General features: G+C 33.4%; 3 protein-coding genes across 3 annotated transcripts; all 3 read left to right on the top strand.

The window, feature by feature from the left end:
• Positions 1-5090: 5090 nt before the first annotated feature.
• On the top strand, positions 5091-8476 carry Smp_081650 (putative serine-rich repeat protein; the record flags this gene model as incomplete). The annotated part of the gene is made up of 3 exons (XM_018797116.1): positions 5091-6611; positions 7467-8181; positions 8454-8476. 3 exons carry the CDS (start codon positions 5091-5093, stop codon positions 8474-8476), a joined length of 2259 nt encoding a protein of 752 aa, XP_018652190.1.
• Positions 8477-9002: 526 nt separating this feature from the next.
• On the top strand, positions 9003-16224 carry Smp_081660 (putative zinc finger protein; the record flags this gene model as incomplete). Its single annotated transcript, XM_018797115.1, has 2 exons — positions 9003-9991; positions 15952-16224. One exon carries the CDS (start codon positions 9003-9005, stop codon positions 9975-9977), a length of 975 nt encoding a protein of 324 aa, XP_018652189.1. The 3' UTR covers positions 9978-9991; positions 15952-16224.
• Positions 16225-17577: 1353 nt separating this feature from the next.
• Smp_166160 (hypothetical protein) lies at positions 17578-18973 on the top strand. Its single transcript, XM_018797114.1, has one exon. It carries the CDS (start codon positions 18656-18658, stop codon positions 18959-18961), a length of 306 nt encoding a protein of 101 aa, XP_018652188.1. The 5' UTR covers positions 17578-18655; the 3' UTR covers positions 18962-18973.
• The last annotated feature ends 1477 nt before the right edge of the window (positions 18974-20450 follow it).

Below are 20450 nucleotides of genomic sequence, written 5' to 3'. Positions count from 1 at the left end.
TAACCTCGCATAATCTTTTCAACCATATACTATGACTTCTTAAAACTGGAAGCAGGATTGTGGATATTCTAACATGACAGTCCAGTTACGATTAACGTCATGAACTGAGAGTACATCTTCTGCTGACTACCTTTAAGGCTTTGCAGTTTTCTTCTATGCATCGTAGGACTCGGAGCCAATGTAGACAACTTCAGATTTGTGTAGTAAGCACTGAAGGCCTACGGTTCATGTTATTCCTTTTCTAGTATGCTTTTGTGAGTGTCTAGTCTCTTGAATGAGTCAATTGAAGGTGCGGACACCACTGTGAAAACCTGTATGCTACGAGTAATTTGTCCGTTCTTTGCTTTTCTACTCGCCTGCTATGTCCTCTGAGTTGTCCTAATCTGGTGGGAATAAAAAAAGAGGATATATCAGGTCCAAAATCATTTCTTTTTATTCTATACATTAAAATCAGGTCACCTCTTAATTTGCGGTAGGGAAAAGTAAAGAGGTCTAGCTTCCCAAGCCGCTCTTTGTATAGCAAACCCTAGAGTTCTGGAATCACACGGATAGCTGCCCTCTATACTCTATCCAGGATATCCGAGTCACCTCCCAAACAGAGACTTACAGCTTAAACTCAGTTTTCAAGATTGTGTGTAATGTAATGAACATAGTAGTGCTTGACTTGTTGAATGTCCATCTTAAAACTCATAGGGTTCTAAATCCCTTAGCTGCAACCTCCAGACAGCGGGCGGTGGTCTTAAGTTCATGACTCACTGTCACCTCAAGATCTTTGTGAGATCGGACTATGAGTACAGGCACTTCCCCTATTCTGTACCTATTAAACTTTGTATCCCCAAAGTGCATATTGACACACTTGGTCGCTTTGATAGCCATCACCCATTTTTTAGACCAGCTAATCAGAATATCTAAGTCTGCCTGAAGTCTGCATGCATTTGTGTCCCCTATTATATCTCGCCAGATTTTTACATCGTCAGCATGTGGTAGCATTGGGGATTCAACTATACTTGAATGTTCATTTACATGCAGTCTAAAAAGTAAAAAACCAGAACATAACCTAGCTATACTCCACTAAGTACTGTTCTCCAGGTGAAGCACATAGAATTTACTCTTAATTTCTTCCCACGGCCTACCAGGAAATCCTCAACTCATTTTAGTAGAGGTCCAGCAATTCGAAAGTTTCTAGCTTCAAGAGCAGTCTATTTTTCTATACCTTACCAAATACTTTTCTGAGGTCTATTTAGACACCATCCACTGATTTTTCATTGTGTAGAGCCTCTATCCATTTCTCTATTGCTATAAGAAGATTTGTTTTGAGAGATAAACCTTTTCTAAAACCATGTTTTGCACTGTTTAACAAGTTATTTGCTTCCACGAATGTCAATATGGTCTTCTTGATTATTCTTCCCAGTAGTTTAACCATGACACTTGTGGGGCTGTAGTTTGATGGAAGTTGTCTTGATCCTGTTTTATGTATTGAGGTGACAATTGCATCCTTCTGGTACGTAGTTAACCCACCTTGACGAAGTGACATATTGAATATCTTAGTTGATGGGGCAGCAATATATTGTACAATTAGTCTCAAGATTTTAGAGTGTAGCTAATCCAGTTCTGTTGACTTTTCCGTGTCTAAAGTGCTAAGGGTCTTAAGTACATCGTCTCAATCGAATTCCACATTGAGCGGACGATATTTTGACTTCGTATTTGAGTCTAGCTCTTCGTCTAAAAGAGACTCCGGAGTGAAAGCTGTCCCGAAATAGTTTTCCACAGCCTCTGCTTTTTCCTGATCATCCTCTATCATATGAGGTACACTCCCTTACGTAATTAGGTTGAGAGTCCAATGATGCGTCCTTGTTTTGTAATTTATGTGCAAGAATAGTCTCTTAGGTGGCTCGATTACAGATTGATTCAACTGTTTTTCATATTTTCGCTGAGCTTCTCGGATTGTAATTATACACCCATTTCGTACCAACCTGTAGAGTCCCATCGTACTAATATAGTGTCTAGAATATTAGCTTCAACAATACTTTGATGTCTTACCAAAGCTCGTGAAGAGCAGACTAGAGAAAACCAGGCTGGTTTTCGACCTAGACGTGGTTGTATAGACCAGATATTCACTCTACGTCAGGTCCTAGAATATAGACACACATTCAGACGCCCCACAATCGTAGTATTTCTCGACCTCAAGGCGGCATTAGACTCCGTTGATCGTGAGGTTCTATGGCAGTGTTTGGCACTAAAAGGATTACCAAAGAAGTACATTAACCTCATAAAGGCTCTCTACGCGAACACAACTATTCTAGTTAGAACTTATGGTAAACTGTCATCAGAATTGATTACCTCAAATGGTATTCGTCAAGGCTGTCCACTCTCTCCATTCTTGTTTAACTTTGTCGTTGACATGCTTTTAGAGATAACACTTTCATCATCTCAATCTCCTGGAGTTGAAATTTTACTGGGAGACTCACTTTTTGACTTAGAATACGCCGACGACATAGTTTTATTTGGTGAAGACGCTGACAAAATGCAGAGTCTTCTGACCACTATAAGCAACAATGCAGGCATGTTCGGGATGCGATTCTCCCCCTCGAAGTGCAAGATGTTACTTCAGGATTGGGTTGCATCGACACTCGAACTAATGATAGGGAGTGAAGTAGTTGAGCGTGTTGACTGCATCACTTATCTTGGTAGTCTCATCAGCCCTTATGGTCTGGTGTGTGACGAAATCTCAGCACGGATACAGAAAGCTCATCTAGCTTTTGCCAACTTGCGTCATTTGTGGCGTAGGCGAGTTAACTCGTCAGCAGTTTATTCCGTCCTACTTTATGGCAGTGAAACATGGTCGATAAGAGTGGAGGATATTCGTAGGCTACTAGTATTTGATCATAGGTGTCTTCGAAGCATTGCTCGTATATCCTGGGACCACTGAGTAAGTAATGCAGTTGTTAGGAAACGGGTACTAGGTAAGGATGGCAAATCAATTGATGAAGTAGTGAAACTTCTCCAGTTGAGATGGCTGGGACACGTGTTACGTATGCCCAACCAGTCACTGACAAGTGGACTGAGCCATTTTTGGTTATCTAATCGGTCTGAGAGGATAATCACAAACAATGAACAAGTTTTGAGAATTGGCAACACAGCTTTTTCAGAAGTGTTTGTCTGCAATCTTTGTGGTTAGTCTAGTTATTTGGGGATCAGAACTCCTTCTGGGGAATAAGAAGTTTGCTGGTTTAAAAGCTTATTTTTCCTCTTCTTCTCTTCATAGCTTTAAGAAAGATGTATTAATGTAGATGTCGGCCATCAAAGGTAATAAAATCCTTGCCTTGGCACCCCATTACAAACAGTAATTTATTTATATCTTTGAACATGGAGTGAGTTGGTTTTAATTTCACTAGTTTCCATCCAACAAATCTGGGATGGTAGAAACCTATAGATAAGTGTTCTAAGTGTCGGAAATCGTTTGTGTTGGTGCAACAGTCATGGAGGATCCTCATGTCAAGATAGTATCCCTAGTTGATGTGTTTTGTTGTCTCTGGGTTCACGATAAAACTTATCAATACATATTTAAAGATTGTTTTTTAAGCTGCCAGATAAAGTGGAAAAACAACAATAATTTAGTTATATAAGGCCTTTTTTGAGTAGTCCGTAGGAAACTACGAAGTGTTTTCGAAGCAAAACACTAACTGGGCTCCCAACAAAGTTATTTTACAAAACTTAGAACAAGTTAAATTTACTCCCTTTGAAATACTTTACGTTTGAACGATACATTTGTTTGATTTCCATCCCTATTTCTAAAAACAAAAATCGGACTTCTCAGCCGTTTTTCTGTCTTACGTTTCATCGTCTTTACATTACCTAAGTGCCGCCATCACATGATGATTTTTCATTCTTGACAACACAATTCGCAGAATTATGTCTGGTGAGTTAGGGGCCAGGTGATTTAAATAAAAGGATATTTGTGGTCAGTCACTGTCAAATTTCCAGGTCCATTGGGCTGATGCAGCAGCTATTTATCAGGATCGCACGAATTTGCCTGAATAAAGGTGAGCTACCAAAGTTGAGATGGTGAGCAATGGTGAGGGGTCAATATGGTATTTGATTAGTTGGTGGTTGAGTTGAGTCCGAAACTAATGACCTTAATATCTGAGTCCTCGTATTTATTAGACAGAAAACTTACATTGTAATTTTTAATCGATCCTCTAGACTATGTTTTATTTTTAAAATACTTCAACCTTTGTGGATTGTGGTTAGTACTTAAAACTCAAGTGAAAACTGGGTGGTTTTTACTGAATAATCCTTTCACTTGTCAGTTCTATGAATCCTTGGTTTGGTTTTGGTCCTATAGTTAATATATCCTTGAAGTTTCGATGCCTTCTATTTGATTTACGATAGTGATATTTTATTCGAAAGCACATATCTCCCAGTGGGAATTTTCAAACATGTCTTTTGCTAATCAGCCGTACGTTTGCTGTTCATAAACTAAGTTTATTTCAGTGTGGACGAAAAGTAGTAGCACATTTCGAATAAATTTCCATCACTTTTGTAATATCTAAAGATGGAATTTGGTTTTATGAACTCTATGACAAATTCAAATGTCAATCAAATTTCCTATGCTTCCTATAATGGATATAGAAATCTGAAATTTAACTTGTCGACCGACTAGTGTTTGAGTATAAGTATATCACGACTTTCGTATGAGATGAGAAAAATTCTCAGTTCAAATTCTGAACTCTGTGCATCTCTGTTACTAAACATTAATTAGTTCCATCAAAAATGCAAACTGTATTTATAAGTGAAGCGCATTTGTGAAAGATATCTGTATAAGCTCTGGTTGATAAAAAGATAGGTATATATTTAAATAGTTGAGAAACTACTCTTGGCTCATTTTTCATTGATATTTTCATCAATTTCTGTGTTTAATAAATGACAAGATTTGTTTAAATTAGTGAATTTTTAGACCACACGCTTCTCAATAACAGTAAATATTAGTATTATTTTACGCTTTTTAGAAGTTATGTGTGAAACTGTGACATGACTTTATGTAGTAGAAAGTATTTTTTAGTGTTTTGCTTGTGATTTCGTCTTTTTAGATGAGCAGTCAAACTAGACTGGTAACTAACCATGGCTCCTTAAAGTTGCAGCCGTTTATTGTTAGTGAGGCAGTCAATTTAACACAAGATTGTGGTTTGATCAAAACGGGCGATGAATCTGATTTTTACTTATCACCATTGCCTACGCCATTGAGTGATGAAGCCCCAACCAATAATAACTCTATTCCAGGAATGCAAGAAGTTTTTGAAAAGTTGGCATCACGTCCTCACCCGTCTCCAATTTTGGCTGCCACACTTACGAAATTCGGAAGTCATATTGACGTTTGTCAAGACCCAGTTGCCAACAAGTGCTTATTGAACTCAAACACATTACATAGTCATAACGGTTCTGATTTCTCAAAAAGGTCACAAGTTTACTTAAAATCACAAGTTGAAATTTCCTCTTCATTTATTGATTTAAAAGATTTTCCATCTAGTCCTCTATCCGGTGCATTTGCTGATTTCCAGTCATTGAGATATGTCCCTCTAAGTTTAGATTGTTCATCTTCAGCAAGTATTTCACTATCAACTGCAAATTCAGTACTTGACCAGTGTGTTGATGAAAGTGACTGTTTACCTGTTTACAGTAATTGCCCACCTAATCTTGAAGAGGAAGAAAGTGATTTGGTTCCTAGCGAACTTGTTCAATTTGTTAGTGAATCTACACGTCAAATACCGAGTGATTTGGTGGACGTTGTTTCTGCTGGTGATTCTGATATTGAGGATATAGATCATGAAGCTCGATTGGCATCCCTATGTATACCTATCCTTCGCTCACCATCATTAGGACATTCTCACTTACTAGACAATGCCCAGCCACCTACATTATCACCTGAATCATCAGGTTGTCCACATTCACCTTTTGATCATATAGATATTTCATCAGATCCGAGTTATGAAAAGTCCTATTTCAGTCAAACTCCTGATTGTATGGCTGATAATACAAATAAACATCACATTCTTTCTCCGGAATTACTATCTTTACGACAAGGTACATCGGATGAACTTATGTCTTGTAATGACAATGATCTTTCAAACAACATAGATCCTTTGATGTCAACACCACATGTTAATACTTCCAATTTTATTTCTAGTAACAATCCCTATACATCTAATTCTGATCATCAGGATTTAATGGCGAATTGTTCAAGTTGTGTTATGCATTATTCTACCTCTGAATTATCTGAACACGAAATATTACCAACGAACGTGTGCGACAAATACAAAACTTCATTATCAACGTCATCTGCAGAAACATCGTTAGTATCGAACAATCTTTGTGTTAATCAAGTTGAAACTTTCACACAACAGTCAATTCAAAATCAATTCATAGTCAAAGATGTACTGAATCGTCCTAACGCAAGCGTAAATAATTTAAGTGATTTTCAATGCATCATTACTAACACGAGATCTGTGCCCAATGTTCCTTCTTCAACGTGTGTAGATGAAAAACATAATGGGGCATTAAAAGTCCCATCAGTTGTTAATGTAATATGTACTCCGAATGATGTAAGGAAGCAAGTGAGTTAAATCATGTATCTTATCTGTTTGATTGAATTTACTCTTAAATGATTAGATTCTTTGAACACTATTTATTATGAATATTTACTTTTGTCCTCGAGTTTTGATTTATTATAAACGCGGGGTGATTCATTGAATCTGTTTGATTAACGATAATAACAGGAATATATGAAGATCATTTAAACCATCTGACTAGCTGATTTACATTAGTTGATAATATAAATACATCAAATTTAAAGTTCATCTCGAAATATCAAAATTCTCCACAGTTCACTGTCCACTAATTTTCTGGTTTGTAATGGGAATGTTTTAAGAAGCATACCCAACATCCAAAAGTATTTAAGAGTCATTCGTTTATGTTATCCACACTCTGAGGTGAATACATAATTAGTGTATGATTTGTTACAAAACAAACTTTTTGAGATTATTTTCAATCATCTGGAGAAAATTTGAATATTAGTCGGTGAACATTCAGTGACTTCATGTTTCGATACTTTTTTCTTTGCAAAATAGGAAGCAATGCAATTTTTTGAGATATATGTTAATGCTTTTCAAGCCACATATATATACATCAGTAAAATAAATGTATAGCTGGCAAAGTTAGCTCAAAACACTACATATTTTCACATATAGTTGACAAGACATATGAGTAACAACTTAAAGACTGACTGGTAAAGCATAGTATGTAACATATTTCATATTTATTATTTACAATATTAACTTAGTTCATTTGTCATACCTTGTGAGATAATCAGTGTACTGTAATACATTTCTAAGAAGTTCTGTATTACATAAAATATTGCCAGTACCTGTAGGGTAGTGTCATCTTATTCTTTTCTTCTTATTCACTTTCAGCCCATGTTTTCTTTAAAATCGGATCTTTGTGAACGTGTTGATTCCACTGTTGGAGGGAACTACCATCAGGATAAATCATCTTTTCCAGAGCAGATTATAAACGTAGATCCTCAGTCAACAATTTGTGAATTACCTTTCATTCCAAATCTTCGGTTCACCACTTTGATTGGATCTAGTTCTCAAAATGCATCACTAGCGACTATATCTCAGAGCTCTTCTTCTCTTTCCTCCTTCGATCAAGTTTTTTCATCCAATATTATTCGGGAATCAATTTGTGAGTCGAATAAATGTGGTAAGCAACTGATAGTTTCTTCTCAAATAAGATCTTCGTTTGCAACTCCTAATGATCACCCATTTACCTCCAGTCCTTTTACTACTTCATGTTTTACAGAAAATGGTTATGTTGATGGTTTCACATCGATTAGTTCCAAAGAAGGAGGCTCAGTTACTCATACTCCTTTAATAATACCGACTCCAAGTTTTCATATGGCACCTCATCCTGTTAGCACACAATCTACATTTGTTGTTTCTCATCCTGTTACTCCTGGTGTTATCTCTCCTGCAGAGCTGCAGTCATCTGCTCCTATTGTTCTATCTCTTAAAGGTAGAGCATGTGTTGAAGCACCCCAGTCACAGCTTGCAAGTTTATCTACCAGTTCTGGTTGTGTTCTTCTACCATTACAAATCATAAATTCTCTACCAACTGTAAGTCCTGGTATGTCCATACTTCTAAATGTTAAAAACAATAATGTTGTACGACAAAATTCCACGCCATGTCTTCCAAATTTTACTTCAGTTAATAATGCTGTTGCTTCAGAAAGTAATGGATCGGTTTTTCTTCTCCCAACTCCTGGGATTGTTACAAATCTTAATGGAAATGTTTCTAATATTCCAGTTGTACAACTCCCGACACAACAACGTGTTAATTTGATTCCATCTACCCTATCCACTTCTGTGCTATCTAATTCACACTTATCAACTTTTCAGAGTTCAGCTACATTACCAAATAATTTTAGTACTATCCCAGGCGATATCAAATATTCAACCGCTGCGCAGTTACCTTTGGGAACACAATTATTTATTCTTCGTCCAACTTCTAAGCCAAATATTATTAATCCTACATATTTTAATACTTCCTTACCTGTCAGTACAATAAATGGAACGTTTAATTCTTTATCTGTTTCATCTACTACTAATGCTGGTTTAACCGTGGTGTTTGCTAATCCTAATCATAAAAATTTTTCTGATTCAGGGAATTTAGTTTTTCTTCCAACAGTTTCTAGTAAATCAAATATTTTTCCATTATGTGCTACAGATCCATTGACATCGATTTTTTCAACAACATCATCTGCATTTATAACAACAACAACGACAACATTGTCATCATCATCGTCACCATCGTCATTATCATCCACCTCATCCTCATCATCATCATGGACACATATATCAACATTAACCAGTCATGATATTAACACTTTAGTTAGTAATTCCACAACATTAAATTCGTCTTCAGTTACTACAGCAAATACATCCAATATGAATTTTAGAACTTCAGTAGATACCTTAAATGATACATCATTATCCTTTCCATTGACTTTATTACCTAATACTCCTCAACAAACAGTGGTTTTATCATCTCAATCTTTGGCTTCACTTACTTCTTCTAATGATAATAATAGTAATAATTTATTTATATCATCGCAAAACTTCAATACCCATGCATTTATTTCTCCTTCAGCGACTACATTATCGGCGTCATCATCATCTATGTCTTCCTCCTCATGTGTATCTTTTGATAATAATTCTTTACCTTCTCCTTCTATTTCATGTTTAAATGGTAGTTTGGAAACATCCAAATCTAATCAGTCTGTAACTTCTAGTTCAGTATTCGGTAGTTCTCTACTTCCTTCAGTCTCTTCATTATCCTCTGTTATTTCTAACGGTAGTAATAAAGATAGTACAAATAGTAAAGCTGGTACGTTAAGTACTTCGAATAATCAACAAAACGATGTTAAAACAAGTGTCATTGTGTTGCCTTCTGCAGATAAGTTACTTTCTTCACGTAATTTTTCACAACCATCCAACTTAGCAGCTCAACAGAGTAGTAAATATCAAGACGTAAAATGTCGGCGTCTGTCTTATTCCTGTCCTAGTACACCTTCCATTCCATCCACTACTGTTACTGTGTCTACCACCTCGTCTGCATCATTACAAACTATAGTGACATCATCTACGAATATGGTTACGTGTTGTTCAAGACGTAGACATCAATGTCCTTATTGTCCGAAATCTTGTGAGAGAAAGGATAACCTTCAAGCTCATATCCGTACTCATACTGGAGAACGACCGTATCCATGTCGTTATTGTCCCAAAGCATTTCCTCAGAAAGATCACTTACGAGCTCATATTCGCACGCATACAGGTGAAAAACCCTACAGATGTCCACAATGTCTTAAAGCATTTGCTCAACTGGGTAATCTTCATCGACATGTCAAAACTCACCGTCGATAAATTCAATACATGAGGTAAGTTTACATCATGTACTGTTTTTGGTTCACTAAATGTTATAATATCAGTTCATTTCTTTTAATATCTGTTACAGTTGCATAAAGTACTAGAAAAATATGATTAAGTTAGACAGAGAGCTTGTCATTAATTTTTCGGTTTTACAACTGTGAACATGAGAACTGAGTTATTCTGCAATTTGGGCTGGTTATATATGAATGTAAATGATCAAAACATTCGCTGAATTCCCGTATCATTTCTTTTCATTTTCTTTATTCGTCGGACCGGATTTCCTAGAGTAAGTACTTTCTGAGTATCCAATTCTTAAGTCAGAAATTATCTGCACCATTTAACATATTGGGATACTACCCCTAACTCAGGGTCTGGAAAGTCGGAGAAATGACAATTTCGCAAATGCGATAAAAATGATCTTGGTGGTCTTGATAGAACCCCATGGTAATTTGAACAATCATATTATGATTGAACATAAACTTCATGTCTGTAATCTTTATTTAGAAGTGCATGGGGTTTAGTGAATAATATATTTAATTTATTCCATATTTCTAGTTACTCTTAGTTATACAGTTATATAAATTTGAACAGAAAACCATGTGGGTGTACTGAATTGTAAAGAAGCCGATGTAAGCTATCTTAAAATTTTCGGAGGCAAATTTTATAATATTAATAGAAATACAGGGAAAATCATTTTTAAATCTAGTTATAAAGTAGATGTGTCAGTGAAGTTCAAAGGAAGGATAACATGGCCAATTCCCTTTTGTTCACTATTCGCTGGAAGTCGATATGGTAGTCTGATATGGCTATTTTTATTAATTTTTTACAATTACATTGAGTTAGGTGTTTTCGAACAGTGTATAACACGACTACGGCTATAACGGCTATACAGACACATTTTCATTAAGCTTATTCGAATTGCATAAACTATGAAACACATTCTGGTTGATAAATAACTAATTCTTGAGTATCTTTGTAGTTCTACAAACACAGGAAATATTAGACAAACTGCAGACTAATTACATTATCTTAGTTAAATTTCCACATTCTGTCTCTTGTAATAATTACATATAAATCTTGTGTCACAAAATAAAATCTGTTGTTGTTTGTATTTATTTAAGGATCCTTCATTGAAAACTTCTTACTAATAAAATTACTTAGTACGTTATCGAAGGGTCTTACAAAAATGTTAGGGTGTATGGTAATTTATATCTCATTAGTTGGTTACAATTAATTTAGTGTTGAACTTCATCGTACACGTCCTTTGGAATACAAGTTTTCTTTTTGTACTTCTGTAAAATTTATTTCTTGATTATGACTAATTTTACCGAATTCACAGATATTTGAGGGATATCTTGCTGAGGGGAAGAGAATACAACATCAACTCGTTATAAATGTTTAGGGATCAGTATGTTTTATCACCAACTAAATATTATTTTAGAATTGACCTATAATTTTAGTGGTATTTTTCGTGTACCACTGAATTTAATGTATTGGTTGGTGTCTTATTTTAGATACATTAGCTTAGGTTGGGGAATCTCTGACTAAATCTCAGTATATATAGACACGAAAATTAATCTTACCACTTATTTAGCCAAAAGAATAACTGATCATAGGAATTCATACGTTTTTTATACAATTGTACTAGGGCTGAATAAATAGGATCTAAATACAACTAATGATTGTGATGAGCTCTTTCATAGCGTTATTCGAAAAGTCTACTTTATCGAAACAAATACACTGAAAAGAGGAGACTGGAAAATAAACTTGGTTTTATCAACTGATAATTTATAATATAATAGTGTTTAGTCAGCATAGTGAAGTCGTTATGAAGCAACATGATTTGTGCAATAGAAAATTCTATTTAGTATACCGGTAGTTATAGATTTATAGGACTCTTAAAATCATTTAAGGGTTCTATCTTTAATCACTGTCTAGCTTCAGTGAAATAAATTAGACTTAATAAGCAATATTTTGTTTTGTCGTTCGGTAAATTTTAAAATCATACTTATTTTGTGAGATTGAAGATTTGCTATTGTTTTTAATGAGAGTGGATAGAATGAGTTCAAACCTCAAATCCTTTTCCGAAGTTATAGTATATTGCCAATATTTAGCAAACAAAATACGTATGTAAATTTTTCCCATTTTGAAGAGTGGTATTTTAATACCATGATCAAATTTTTAGCGAAAATAAAATAAATGCATTAGTGATTAGAATCAGTATCCTTTTTCGTGAATTAATCAATGTAGACTTCGTTTGGGCTTTAACTTTGCACAGTTAATTTTTTTTTGAATTTACTTCACTCATCTATCACTTTTGGTTAGCTAGAAACGGAAATATCACATTTCCATAGAAATTAATTATTTTCATTTAATAAACACTTCGTAAAGTAGATAGTAGCCTCTGTTATTCAATAGACTTGTAAGTAAACGAAAAAACAACTGAATTAAGAACCCTGCTGTGATTATTTTCAAATACGTCATACATGTTTATTGCTTAGTTGTTATGTAAACGGGATGAAAAAGCATTTACTTGTTCTTCTCCGCAAATGTTCACATCTTGTATTTAGGTTTCAACCAAAAGTTTATCAGTCCACTGATTGATGTAATTTCAATCAGAATATTTTAAGCCATTTATTAATTCATTATGAGTATGAAGAGTCTAAAGTTCAGAATCATTACTTTTGTTAATTGCTAACAACGAAGTGTAGAACATAGTTGGGAGAAACGTTTAATAAAATTATTATTAGTTCTTCCAAATAATCGTAGGGACATTTAGAAATATGTCCACCAATTTAATGTGGGCCTTTTAGAATTTTTTAAGCAAGATTGCTATATATCTAGTTCTAAAATAATTTTCGGATATTTTCGATATTGGAAATAAGGTTACTTTACACTGTGATGGTTAACGACCAGAATAGCTCAATGGTAACATCTGGGACTCTGAAAGCAGGTGAATCGGGTTCGATTCTCATAGAGACATCGGTCCTCTTAAGCGTGAAGGTATGTCTTGCTGATGAGTACAAGCTGGCACGAAACCTATGTCAACCAAGGTTTCCTCCCTAACTACCTCAAACCGCTTTGTCTTTCAGGATGTCACATGTGATGTTGGGTTGCTCGGACCAGTAACTACACTCCAGCTTGATCGATATGATTAAATCAACACTAAAAGATTAGATAAGCATGACTTTGGTCACTACTCGGTAGTCAGTCAATTACTTCACCAAACGGGTTGAATTGCAACAGATATAGTGAAATGATTCTATCACATGGAAGTTAGTTATACCGTAACAAAAGTTAGATTTGTGATTAAAGTATTTCTTCCTATAAGGAAAGTGTGGAATTTACGACTATAGGTAACTAACAATAAGTTTTACGTGATGAGTTTGACATGACTAATCCACTTTTCATAGTTGAAAGCATGAGTCAATTGAAACTAGACCACCATGGAAAACCTGGAAACACTGGACGGCCGTTTCGTCCTATTATGGGACTCCTCAGCAGTGCGCATCCACGAACCCGCTCTCGCGAGATTCGAGCCCAGGAGCTACCACTCTCGAGCCAGAGCCCTTAACTCATGCTTTCAATTATGAAACATACTAAATCTCCACAAAACCCCTTCTGATAATCCACTTTTATCGATCGATGTGATAGAGATTTAGTTCCAACAGAATTTATAGGATGCATATCAGCTTTAAGTGTAACTGAATATAGCAGAATTAAATGTTGGGTGTAGCAGTATGAATTTTTAATCAATGTGATTGATTAATTTGTTTGGAAAAACAATATTCTGGGTGGCTATGATTACCGGCCATCAGGTTCTTCACTACCTCTTCTAAACAATTTTTCACTACTCACTATATTTGAGTAGTTTAATTCCATTTATCTGATAATCGATAAGTAAATATCTGTGTAATGACATTTTCATTTCACAGCCCATAAATAAGCAATTAAGAAGTGATAAAGATCATAATTTATAATATTCATCACTAGTGTTTGTTTATCACCATCTCCAGCGTTATTATTGGTTATACATTATATTTTCTGAGATGACATGCTCACTTGATGGATTCTTCGTTTACTTTGGTAATTATATTCACATACACACGCATCTAAGGAATCAGCTCCAACTTTCCAATAAACTTTTGCATACGAAACTGGTCTATCGGCATAATAGGATTTAATTTTTGGCGGAATAATATAGTGAAATAACCTTAAGCGTGGTAAATTTTAGATGATTTTCCAAAAAGTTAGTTGGTTATTTAGAGATGCATAATCTGAGATATATGTGCGTCGGTTCAAGTTGCCTCACTGTTATTGCACAACGAGGTAAACTATTCAAAACAAATCCCAGAGTGTTAAAATTAGTATCAGTGTCAGTATCAATAGAAAAGATGAAGTATCTAAAGAAGAAAGACACATAAAGTGTTCTCGGAGCTCAGGATCTAAATTGAGACAAAACGTGAACCCATCTACATCATTACGAATGATTCTGATCCATATCAACCGACGTCTCATACCACCGGTTAAAGTAACTGCGTGGACCCTAACCAGACAGTTCGAACGAATGTACATGTTTCAGTCCAGTCATCATTGATTTCATGGACTGATGTTACGTTTTGATTTAGCTACCGTTAGTTTTCTTTCAATCTACTGAAAACTTCATAATTTTGGGCGTATATTCAAAAGTAATCAAAATTGAACACAAGTTAATTTCGTTAGACATCACTAGTCACACTTAAGTGTATTATTTAACTATTTCTTAGTTTGCACAAATAAATGCCTACATTTTCCGTTTCTACTCTTATTTTTTTATTCAAAAACTATTGTTTTATATCTTTAATCTTCACCGTCTAAACTATTTGGATGGATAGAAAACTTACTGCAGATTAGTACACTTCATGTGTATATGTTGCCTTTGACTGGCTATAAAGAATTACGTAAATAATACAGAATATCATGTGTTTATTATTATTACTATTTCTGCTTACTTTTAAACTAGTAGCCAGAGTTAAAGTTTAAAAATTTTTCACAAAATTATCATGGCTACTTGGGCATATCGTTTCCTATTAAATATCGAAGCGAAACATTTTAAACAATGATTTATTTGTGTATGTTTAATGGATCATAATACTATTAACATTCAGAAATTATTTACTATCTTTCTAATATCCATGCAAATACATCAAATACTACGTTTATGCATACTCTTGTTATTTCTGTGTGTTACGGGAACCAGTATTTCGTTATTACATTGGGACCCACATATTAGCTGCTTATAATTTTTCACTTCAGTAGTATCTATAAGCTGTTGATAACGTTTTTTTTCGAGTTCTAGTTCTGGTTGTTTTTCGATATCATTTAAATTTAAATCACAGACAGGTAACATGTAGATGATGCTCCAAATATTTTAAGAAATTGTTCACTTAATTACCTGTTTCTAATGAATATAAATTTTGAGAAAAGCATATCTACCACTATAAAACCTAGTATCTGATTTCAAAACCACTTAGTTTAAATTTTCTTTAGCGGAAATTCGGTTCTGTGAAAATTCAGAACTTTCAGCTAAAAGGACACATTCCTGTATTGATGTTCAAATTAGGACTTGAACCCAGTACCTTTCGCTTCAAACGCCAATACCTTGTCCATTAAGTTACTTAGTAAAGATAGTTGCCAACTTGTTTAACAGATACGATGTTTATATCATTATTACTAAGGGTTTGAGATTATTATTATTACTACCACTATCATGATTATTATTATCATTATTGCTATTATGCAATATTTATTATTGGATTTGATTTGACTTTCATAAAAGGAATATTGTGACTTTTTACTTTGACCTTAATAAAATACACATTTTATACCTCATATGCTTGCATTTTGATCAGTTGTGTATTGAAACTTGGTGTGTGTCGTTACCTATTAAGCTTTCTAGAGGAAAAAGCATGTGTTTGTAACGAATAAAAATTATGTACTATAAACTTCCATTTGTGCCTAAATCTTTTTTTTCCCAACTATATACTAGTGTATTTATGCTCAAGTAAGAATTGCCACTTTTTAACATTCCTAACATTTGTACATACACGTAGTTCATCAGGTTTAGATAAAATTGTCATATGTAAACAGAAATTCAAATGATAATAGATTTATTGAACTTTGGACATTTTCAATTACAGTATCCATCAACTACTAATTTATTAAAACTGTTTTGATTCCTTTTTTCTTTCTCCCTATCAGGTTCAACTTCATTCTGACTGAAATTATATTTCTACACCTTATTCTGTTCTACTGTACAAAATAAATGGTTCAGTCAATCAATGAGTTCGTAGGAGTTCATACAGATCAATGATGCATTTATTACTTTATCTTACCTGATTTGTTTTTCTAAACTCTGATTTCAAATACCTAATAAATTAACTTATTATTTATTTCTTTATTCCATTTGTTTTTTAATTGTAGTTTTATTCAGCTTACTACTATTATTATCATTGTTGCTTTCTTATGAATTTTATTAATTTTTTTTTGAGTGGTTTTCATTTTGTGAAGAGGAAAAAGAAGTGAGACTGTTGCAATTGAATGTTTGATCTTGTCCTGGTTTTTGAGTCTATTCTAATCAAAGAGAATTGCGAATGTATGTGAATGTGTATGTGAATGTGTATGTGTCTGAGGGAGGAGAATGTTTATAACAAACCTTTCAGATCTGCTTTCAATATATAAATATATATATATATATATATATATTGTTCAACATGCTCAAAAACTTAATTTCTCGTTGAAGCTGGTTGATATATTTGCTACCGATCATGGAAGTTATTGTACTAATAGTCCTTTATTTCTCCCTTCAGCCCATCCGTTCCGTTTATGAGAAGCAAAAGATTATGTACTTTTTCGGTTTTATTTTAAACCTTATCCTTCCATAGAATGCATAGTTATTATTTATGTCTTAATTTGATTCCCTTTTCTCATATCCTCTACCTGTGCTTGCGTGTATTTGTGTACTTATGCGTTTACTGTTAACTAATATTTATGAGTGATTATGGATGGGCTGTGATGCGTGTTCTGTCAATATGTATTGTTTATTTAGCTAAACTTTAGTTTATTTCGAATACGTTGATTTTCAACTCCTATCCTAATCCCTCTCATCCTCAAACTGCCAGACTGTCACTTATTGATTCATTCTATGATAATACACCCTATTGTATACATTCTTCCTTACCAAGTTTTTACCTCAGTTTTTATTTATTCTTAATGCATGTTTACAAGTACTGCAACAAAATCTCTTTGTATTTATTTATGAATACACATACAAACACGCATATGTGTTATGACTCAATATTACAGTGCAATTTCTATCTTATTTACTGTGTTACACATATATAAATGTATGATCTCATGATTTCTATTTCTTCCTCTCTCTTTTATTTGCTTTTTCTTACAATTGGTTTGTTGTCATTTTATTTATTGGTGATAATAATATTATTTTTTTGTATCATTTCTTTTCCTATTTGACCGTTCTCTATCCTTACTTTTGTAATAGCACGATACAATCAATCAACACAAATAACAATACAGTTAATCATGATTAGTGTCAAGTCGTTAGATATTTTATTTTTGAGAAATATAATTTTCAAGTATATGTGTGTTTTGTATATTATTATTTATGATCAATGCTTATGATTTCCTCGTAACATTTGAATTCCACTTCTTACCCGCCTATTAGACTAAATGTAATATATATATGCATGTTAATTTGATGTGTCACCAAAATGGTTGTTACTGTTAATTACTTTTCATATCATTTGTTTATTTATACTTAATCAAGTAGACTACATTTATACACATGTGTATTACTATTATTATTTTTCTAGCATATGTCGTCTAAGTGATTTCTAAGTGCGAAGTATGGCAGCCTTTCGAACATATATATATATATATATATATATATATATATATACTATATATATACTGTATATTTATGGTATATGGTTGAACACACAAAGAAACTCTAACTCATTGCTCGACTTTAAACATTGGTTGTATCCTTGTTTTTCTCTTACTGATAACGTGTGTGAGTTGTATGTATTTGTATATGTATGTACGTATGCGTTCATGAGTGAGCTATTTTATCTCTGTACATTATTTATACAGAATTAGTTTTAATTATATATCACCCCAAATGATTGCTGCTGTAATCCCTACCTATTCAAACATTTCATTGCTTTCATACGAGTTGATGGGCGAAAGTAAGAAAAAGGAATGTTGAGAAGATTACGTGGTTTTCTTTATTTTCCGTTTCTCTTGGGGTACTGTTCAGTTGTAATTATTTTCTAAATAATTGTTTATTAGTGATCGCAACATTATATATATATATATATACTTCGTTCAGAGTAAGTAGAGGGCTATAAAGCATTACCAATTTATAAAACTTCATATATTACATTTATATTTTCATCCACTAAACAAAATTGACCTCGTTGATGAATTTCTTCCCGTTTGATGAATTTGCTGTCTCTCTGATTCCTTTTACTTTCATTTATTAAAATTTATGTTTTAGCGTGCACACACATACAGAAATACATACCCACTTAATTTACATAACAATGTGCATAATTTTACTATTGTTTTATCTGTCTTACTCACTCTCAAGCAAATGACGTGTGTATGCGTACATGATTCGTGCACAACACGTGATCTATGTTTCTCCTTTGGGACAATATAGTCTTTGTTTCTTTTGTTCAACTTTTCGTCATACCTTTGTTTTTCTAAGGAACGAAAGACGTTCCACTTGTCGATCTTCCATGCTTATTCAGACTTTTTTGTTATTTATTATGTTGACTGACTTTTTTGTTGGTAATCTAATATCTTCTTACGTTATTCAACAAAAGTCTTTTTTTCTTATCGAACATAATATTTCCTCCCCAGTACTTCTCTTTCATAATGCAGATAATCCGTCAGAAATACACTCATCCACATAAACACAAAATTACTAAATATATATGTATGCATATATATATACTTATAACATAGTGTGTGTTCAATTCATTTTCAAAAGACTATGGAGTTAGAAAGACATTTTTATTATCGATAGTGATTGAGGATTCCGTTTATGTTAAGAACAACCTGTACAAAATAAATCATAAGTAGCTTAGCACATTATGGATGTTAAATAAGATGGTATCATCGTATTAATTAATTGGATGGTTACTCAATATTACCAATCATACACAATTAATATTGTAACAATTTTTGTCCTCACAGATGTATTATAACTTGAGGACATAATAAAAGTTCATTGTTGAGATAAGTCAATTTAGTAAGATATAGAATTTAAGTCAACTATATAAATGTTTAATTATTATAGAAAATCTGTTCAGAAATTATCAAACCAAGCAAGTATTTTGATGCTAGAATAAGACTCCTACATTTATTCAGGAATAAATTTCTACAAAATGAAATTGAATTTTAGGATTAACAACAGACTTGGTATTTCACAAATTAGATTCTATCTTATCACATATTCATTCCTCTCACATTTACTGTTCTAGTTTTTTTGGTTAATATAATTCATGTGGTTTGTTTCATTGAAACTGATGAAGATATTAACAATAACTGATTATAATGAATTTTATCAGTCATTTGTAGCTTGTATAATTGAGTAGGAAACTGGATTTTCATTTCTGTTTTAAAGAATTACATCTTTTATAATCGTGGTTCTGACAGAATACACACTTTTCTGTGATTTATATTGAATGGAAGTTACGTTTTCACAGTATTGACGTGCAAAAGTCATCTGAGTGAACATCGTTGCAGCGTTTGAGTTTACCATTTAATCCAGGAGTAAATTGTTAGGGGATTCGATAATGAAATTACAAATTATTTAGGATTCTTAGTAGGGAGAATAGTTATCATGAATAGGCAATTTCTAAGTCCAGTTTTCTTGAAGTACAAAGGATATCAGCTTTTCATTTGTGTAAATGTCCGATTAGTTATATATATATATATATATATATAATTTATCATGAATATCTGACGGCGTGGATTAGCTTAGATGTTAAACAGTTTTATTCGCCACCTATCCAATTATTGCTGGATTCAGTTTGATTATAAAAAGCCGTCGACATCTATGGGTGAAAATACTTTCTACAATCTAGTTTTGAATAGTATGATGTCATTGAACATTGTGTAACTATCAGCCAAGTACTTATTATAAATAAATTAGATAAAATGCAAGCGTCACCGAAACCAGTTTTGTTGAAATGATTTGCAAAATAGTATAGATTTAGAAATCATTGATATTCACTCGTTTTTGAATGTTTGTTTTTGTGTCTTACCATAAGCAGTTAACTTGCGCTCAGCATTGTTGTAGTATGTGGGCGTACGTTTAAAATGGGATGATTTTACTTGAATTATCCTGTAAGTAATTTTCTTATTCATTAACGTTTGAATTAAGAGTACTGTTTTTTG

The sequence above is a fragment of the Schistosoma mansoni genome, chromosome 4 (assembly GCF_000237925.1).
Source record: "Schistosoma mansoni strain Puerto Rico chromosome 4, complete genome".
Taxonomy (NCBI): Eukaryota; Metazoa; Platyhelminthes; class Trematoda; order Strigeidida; family Schistosomatidae; genus Schistosoma; species Schistosoma mansoni.
Note: the sequence above shows the minus strand (reverse complement) of the source record. Positions and strands in the feature narration are given on the sequence as shown.

Excerpts from the sequence above, each read along its gene's own strand:
- Smp_166160 (XM_018797114.1), top strand. The coding sequence starts at position 18,656 with ATGATTCGTGCACAACACGTGATCTATGTTTCTCCTTTGGGACAATAT.